The sequence below is a fragment of the Beta vulgaris genome, chromosome 4 (assembly GCF_026745355.1).
Source record: "Beta vulgaris subsp. vulgaris cultivar EL10 chromosome 4, EL10.2, whole genome shotgun sequence".
Lineage (NCBI taxonomy): Eukaryota > Viridiplantae > Streptophyta > Magnoliopsida > Caryophyllales > Amaranthaceae > Beta > Beta vulgaris.
The window spans coordinates 3,461,385-3,468,937 of record NC_079205.1 but is presented as its reverse complement, the minus strand read 5'-3'; the positions used below and the strand labels follow the sequence as shown (position 1 = coordinate 3,468,937).

Below are 7,553 nucleotides of genomic sequence, written 5' to 3'. Positions count from 1 at the left end.
GCAAAAAGGATTCTCAGCTATGTTTATACAATAGAAAGAACAAATTTTATTAGGTTTAGGAGAGAGAATACAGATTACATAAATATATCAAAAGCAGAAGTTAATTATAGGCTTATAGTGTTTAACATATGGACCTAAACTCGAAACGAAAACAGACTCGATATACTAAACAACATATGCTGATAATTACTCTTCTTATTTGATAGGTTTCTCCTAGCGTCAGATAATTAATTCAAAACATAGTTCAATATGACCTTACTTTAGATGGTTAGACTTTTCTTAATTTGATAGGTATTAAATTTAAGAGAAGGTTGTTTACCTCTTATCCATATGCCATTTTTTCTAAAAAAAATTAGTTAATTTCATTATCTAGATATGGAATCTAAATTAGTGCTTCAAACGTGTATAGTGCCAGCTCTAGACAGATGATCCACATCTAGATCAAGATTTTGAATGGGACAAATAGTCTCTTTTTTTTTTATATATCATGCGTTCGATGTCTCCCATTTGGAATGTTTAAAAATAATTAATCTCCTCCATTTAGAATGTTTCAGGTGTGCTCATCAGTATAAAAGAACGGGTATAATCAGGTGTTTTATAGAATTAGTTGCAATACTAACCTCTTTCTCATTTTTTGTGCAACTAATTAAAACTCAAAACCTCTACAACAATTAACCAAGTAACGAGTGAAGAATATTAATATCCAAAGAACATAATAAAGTTCCTACAATTATGAATATGGCTGAGAAGATAGAGAAGCCTTTGCATATAGCAATGTATTCCTGGTTTGCCTTTGGCCACCTTACATCTTTCCTTCAACTAGCCAATAAGTTAGCTCAAAGAGGTCATAAAATCTCATTTTTCCTCCCTACCAAAACCCAACAAAAACTAACACCTCACAACCACCACCCTCACCTTATCACCTTCATTCCGATCGCGGTTCCGGCTGTCGAAGGGCTTCCTTCTGGGGCTGAGACAACGGCTGATGTCCCATATGAGGCGCGGTCACTTATCATGGCTGCTATGGACTTGACACAGGACACCATTGAGTCCTTGCTTTCTCAACTCAAGCCTGATTTAGTTTTCTTCGACTTTACCGAGTGGCTACCTAATGTGGCTCGTAAACATGGGGTTAAGTCCGTGTACTATGCCACATTGCTTGCAGTTAGTGGGGCCTATTTCTTGCCCCGAGCAAGGGCTCAACTTGGCGGCCGTGATCTAACTCGGCCGCCTCCTGGATTCCCTCCCTCCAAGTCCATGATCACATTGCGAGACCATGAGGCTCGCGCTGTGGGGTATGCTGTGACTCAGATGGAATTTGGAGGGCCAGGGAAGATGATGCTGCAAAGGCATGCCGTTGCTTTAGAAGCATGTGATGCCTTTGCAGCCAAGAGTTGTAGGGAAATGGAAGGGGATTATTGTGATTTTGTTTACAATGTGTATAGAAAGCCCTTGTTGTTGGCTGGGCCAGTTGTGCCGGAACCACCAGCAGCTAGGCTAGATGACAAGCTTAATGCGTGGCTGAGCAGCTTCGCTAAGGATAGTGTGATCTATTGTGCACTAGGGAGTGAATGCTTTCTAAGTAAGGACCGGTTTCAAGAGCTGCTTCTTGGACTAGAGCTCACAGGTATGTAAAGATATCGTTTGCCCTAATTAGAAAGTTAAAATCTATTGTCCATTTGATATGTAGATTTTGACGATGAGTCCATTTTTGGAGAGACGGTCTCACGTTAGTGTTAACGTGAGACCTCTGATGTCATGCTGACATCACGCGCGTGCATCAAACCAGCAGTAGAATTAGTTAAGCGCTTGCACCTATTAGTTATCCTAGCCTTAAATTGATTCTGGATGAATTAGTTAAGCGTTGAAGTATATTAGTTAGTCGCTGGAGTATATATTAGTTAATCGTTGGAGTATATTAGTTAATTGCTGAATTATATTAGTTAAGCGCTAAATTATATTAGCTAAGAGCTGAATTATATTAGTTATATCATAAAAATCAAATTATAATGCATTTTATTGGCCATAACTTCAATATCACGCATAAATAATTATGTCTTTCTCAAAAACACTAATGCACTAATCTATCATAAATTAAACCCTCCAAAACAAAGCCATCATGCTCTTCGTCAATAAGTCAGACAACAAAGAATTGCAACAAATAAATCAAACTATATAGGGCAAAAATCACCATCTTTTATACACAAAAACACATTAGCAGCTTCAATCAAGAAACCCTTTTTCTTACAAACATTGGTCACTATATCAAAGAAGAACAACCAAATTTGAGAAAGAAAACAAATATTGATGAATAACCAATTGAGAATGTGACCAATTGATGAAACCCAGAAGTTTAGCTGGATCAAAAAACTGATTGATGAAGAACAGTATGAATAATATATGGGTTTAGCTATTTAGTGATGTTTGAAGAACCCATTAAAATTTACCAGTTCTTGTGTTTGAGAAATGTTGAAATTTCTTCAACATTTTCGCCATTCGAGAGGTTCAAGGTAGTGAAATTGCAGGAGATAATTTGAGTTTTGTGCGTTTTCTGTGTAAAAAACAATAATAACTAAATACCCAAATATTATAACTATTTATCAGAAAACAATAACTAATAGCCAGAATTACAATTATCATCATAAAACAATAAATGAAGGTCGAAGCTAAGAATTGAAGAAAAAACAGACTCGTCTCACGTTAATGTTAACATGAGATGGTCTTTTATAAGCCTTTGCATTTGATGATTAATATTTTTCATTAATTAGATATTTTTAGTGGTTGGAATAATTTATTGAATTGCATAGTCAAACTTATTTATCTAATAAAATATGAGCGCTCATATTTTGTAATACTTCCTTTCTTTTACCAAAGTTGTAAAATACTTTACATTATTTGTAGGGATTTATAGGGTTTTTTTTTGGGGAAGCACCAATTAAAATAGAGTTTTTGTGGGAAAACACTACTTAAAATTTTATTTTTTTTTGAAGGGAAGGACCAATTAAAATAATTATATTGGTAACTTACACCACATTACGATTTTCCCCAGTGTTGACTTATTTTTTCGTCCAAATCATCCTCCCCACCCCTACGCTTTACACATCGGAATCCTCCTCCCTCACCCCTACGCCCTTCCCACCGGAAACCCCATCTGAAACTTTTCTGAATTTCAAAGGCTTTCATATACAGTTATGGACACATATCTAACATTATCCTTAATTTGTAATACAGGTATGCCATTTTTGGCCGCCTTGAAGCTACCAATTGGCTATGAAACAATGGAGCATGCTTTACCAGAAGGGTTTGAAGAGAGAACAAAAGGAAGAGGAATTGTTCATGGTGATTGGGTCCAACAACAACTAATCCTTCAACATCCTTCAGTTGGGTGTTTCGTGACGCATTGTGGAGCAGGATCTTTATCTGAAGCTATGGTGAGTAATTGCCAATTGGTACTATTTCCTCAGGTAACTGATCAATTCATCAATGCTAGATTCTTGAGTTTGGACTTGAAAGTTGGAGTTGAAGTTGAGATAGGAGAGGATGGTATTCTCACCAAAGACGGAATTTGTAAGACAATTAAGGTAATAATGGACCCAAAGAGTGAGGTAGGAAGGGAAGCAAGGATCAATCGTGTAAAATGGAGAGATTTTTTATTGGCAAAAGGGCTTGAAGCCTCTTACATTAGTGGCTTTATTCAGAATCTACGAGGTCTCGTTGGATGAATTTTAGGATTATGCATTTTAATTTATTTCGTCGTTGATAAAGTAAGGACTCCATGTTGGTGGCTCTTTACTTAAGTTTGCAATGTTTTTTAAATATTTTGGGTTATGTATTTTTCTAAAAGGAAGTATTGTGGGCCTTGTTAACATTTGAATTTTTTTTTTTAAAGGAACTCACAAAGGGGAGATTACTTCACTAAATCGGAACGATCATTAACAAGAAAATTAGGAAAATCACTATCCCAAATGTTCTCAATCAACTCCATAGGAATTTGATGAGCTAAATTATGGGCTACCTTATTACTCCTATGATTAACATATGATAGGTTGTCATACACCTCTTAAAAATAAATCCTAGCAAATCTTCTAACAATATCGTAGGGTAAGTAGGATCGAATCCGCAAGGAGATGGTTATTTTAATTCGGCTTTCAAGTTTGAAAAAACTAAACAAAATCGCGGGTTTGGAATTGATAGAATTAACTAATGAAAACAATGAAAATCAAATAAAAAGGATCTAAGGGCAATGATTCACCATGTTTATAGTTTAAAATCTATCAATATACCATTAACAATTTAATTAGTCAAATATCTAGAGCAATGGTTAATCCTACGGTCGGGTCTTAACGCTCTCAATCCAACATATGCAATTATACCGTCACTGATAATCAAAATTACTAATCGCAGGTAAGCCTCTAAAAGTCGATCTTTCAATTCTAACTCTTATTAGCAAGATTTAATCAAACAATTTATCGGGCTGTAAGATTAATAATGATAACACTAATCAATTAGAGAAAGTGATGACTAATCAAATCATAAAGAAATATTAATAAAGATTCATAGTCTACACATGGATTTCCGAAATCCTAAAAAATAAACTACTCAACATGTAATAGAGAATAAAAACTAAATCTAAGAAGGGAAACATAACTAAAAGCAATAGATAAATAAAAGAGAATTAAAGAAAATACCTTGAAATACTACATTAATGAAGAAGAAAAAACAAGACTTAGGATTCATGAGAGGAGAAGAGAAAAAACTACGTAATATTAGAATTCTAAAGGAAAATAAAACATAAGGAAAACTATAGCATAAGCGAATAAAAGATAATCCCTCTTAGTGTTCATATTTTTCCTCTATCCTAATGTAAAAGTACAATAAAAGATAAGGAGATAATAAAGGAGAGCAATCTTAAGTATGACACAAAGCTTAACGACCCCAGCTGGGTGATCCGACTATAGCGGCAGCTAGTGGCCCAAGCGGGTGGAGTAGCAGCATGCAATAATCGAGCAAAAGGGCAGCCGTTGGGCGCTAGTTCACGAGTAGATTCGCAGGGTCAACTTTCGAGAGATGTATCTTGAGATATAGACATTGTATAGGGACGTGTGACCTACCGTCATGAAGCTCTTCAAGTCTAGTTTCTAACGTAACTTGATTCGCAAGAATTTGATAAGTAGAACTCGAGTTATGAGAAAAATAGTGAGCATGTGTCAAGTGGATTATTTGCAAACAACCATGTTTCTTCGATTTTAGCTCAAATCCATCCCTAAAAGCTATGTCATGACCCTCATGTAGGGATGGGCAAGGGTAGGGTCTGGGTCGGGTCCAGCTAGACCCTAGACCCGGACCCTAATTTTTTTTGCAGACCCAGACCCTAAGGGTCTGAAAAAATTGGACCCAGACCCTTAGGGTCTAAAGGGTCTAGAGGGTCTGGAGGGTCCAGGCCTAAATTCTTTATTTTGCCAAATTTTCAGCATTATCAATATCAATAATCATCTGAAATTCGCATGAAACAAACACAAAAAAATCGCATGAATCAAACATAAGAATTCGCATGAAACAAACACACCATATAAATTGAAAAAAATGAAACAAACACAAACACAAACTTATAAACTGAAAAAAAGAAACAAACACAATTCACAAACATATAAATTGAAAAAAAGAAACAAAAACACAAACATACAAACTGAAAAAACGAAACAAACACAACTTACATAAGAGTTCAGAATGGGTGTTTTGGTATTATAGTTAGGTTTTAGTCTTTTAGAAAATCAGTTTGTTTTTTTTTAAAAAAAAAAAGTTAAAATGTATATATTAAATAAGTTTAGGGTCTAAGGATCAGGTCTGGGTAGGGTCTGGGTCCAAAATTTTAAGACCCGGACCCGGACCCTAAAAAATTCACTTGGACCCAGACCCGGACCCGGACCCTTAAGGTCTGAAAAAGTTGGACCCATACCCTTAAATTAGGGTCGGGTCCAACAGGGTCCAGGTAGGGTCCTGGACCCATGCCCATCCCTACCCTCTTGGAGGCTACCTTCACTTCATATGATATTAAAGCTCGAGTGAAACTTCATGATCATGTATTCATTGATCAAAAACCTCGATTCATCAACTCTGCTTGCAACAACTATCCAATTTGCACAAGTTTGCTTCGAAAGCATATCCAAATAGTTATGGAACTACCTAAAATTTTAAGAAAACCAAAAACGAAGAGTAATAGAGCACAAAATGGATAATTTATGTAAATGATACCTAAAATACAACTATATTAACTGATATGCTCTAATAATGCAATCTAAATATGCCTAAAAACTCTATATAAAAATGATTTATCAACATAAGACCAAGAAACATTATCAAAACAAGAAACTAAACTAACAATGTTTTCTAGAATTAAAAACAACGAACTCGTTCCAGTATCGTGATGCTTTAAAGCATTAACAATCGACAAGTTGTCACTGTCCACTAATATCTTGCGATATCCTCTTGATTTGGCCACCATTAAACCTCATCTCACAGCCAAAGCTTCAGCCACTTAAACTTCAACACCCTAATGCCATCTCTTCGAGCCACATGACAACCCCCCCCCCCCCGGACTACGCCCAACCCCAAACTCACTCCCCAGTCATCCTTCACACCTGCATCAACATTTAGCTTTAACCAACCTTTCGCCGGCACACTCTAGCCCTCCCTGTGCTCCCCTCCCACACCTTCGACTGCTTCCCGACATCGTGGCAGTTCTACAGCCTCCCGAGGTTCTTTGCACACTCGTTGAACATACGCACTCACCTCAGCCGGGTCATCAGCTACCCCCGACATTACCCATTTATTCCTTTCCCCCAACACAACCCAAGTATGAGTGAGAAAGAGTTGTCACTCCTCCACATCCAACTCGTCTTCATCCACTCCCACCAATCCAACATAGAGGCAAAATTCGTCGTTGAAGCTTGTTCAAACCCACTCACCAGCCAAACTAATCTCGCAATTACACATTCTTTTAAAGCATGCAGGACCATTTCATCTTCAGCTCTACAAACTCCACAAGTAGCATTTAAACTTGGGACACAAACTTTCAGACCACATTTTGTTGGAAAAGCATTGTGACTTTCCCTCCACGCAAACAATTTCACCCATGGCAACAGCGAAGAATGCCATATATTGTTCCATATAGTCCGAACAGTAGATCCCGAAGCCAAAGTCTCACTATAACCATCTTGAAATATAACTCAATACGCCGACTTGACATAATACTTTTCTTTCTTTTCGGACACCCAAAACATTATATCACTAGTAAAACGATAACTCAACGGGATGCTCAAAATACGTTGGTGTTCAAAAGGATCGGAAGAAAGAGATGCGAGATGGTAGAGTAATCCCAACTACGAGATATTGGATTGATAAGAGAACTAACCTCAAGATTTTCATTGAACTCCCCAATAAGATAGATAATTCGTCTTGATTACGTACTAGGATACTAAGGATCTTTCCAGACCTTCACCGAGTCTCTATATCCTATTGATAAGATGTTTTTCGTGTGTCGTTAAGACACCAAA

General features: G+C 36.8%; 1 protein-coding gene across 1 annotated transcript; it reads left to right on the top strand.

Annotated features, from left to right (window-relative positions):
• The first annotated feature begins 628 nt into the window (after positions 1-628).
• On the top strand, positions 629-4,218 carry LOC104883409 (cyanidin 3-O-galactoside 2''-O-xylosyltransferase FGGT1). The gene is made up of 2 exons (XM_010667932.3): positions 629-1,627; positions 3,232-4,218. The coding sequence occupies exons 1-2, from the start codon at positions 733-735 to the stop codon at positions 3,720-3,722; spliced, it is 1,386 nt and encodes a 461-aa protein (XP_010666234.2). The 5' UTR covers positions 629-732; the 3' UTR covers positions 3,723-4,218.
• The last annotated feature ends 3,335 nt before the right edge of the window (positions 4,219-7,553 follow it).

What these genes read in the sequence shown, in the direction of transcription:
- LOC104883409 (XM_010667932.3), top strand. Translation starts at nt 733, where the DNA reads ATGAATATGGCTGAGAAGATAGAGAAGCCTTTGCATATAGCAATGTAT. An exon ending in TCTTGGACTAGAGCTCACAG is followed by an intron (nt 1,628 to 3,231) that starts GTATGTAAAGAT and finishes TTTGTAATACAG; the next exon opens with GTATGCCATTTTTGGCCGCC.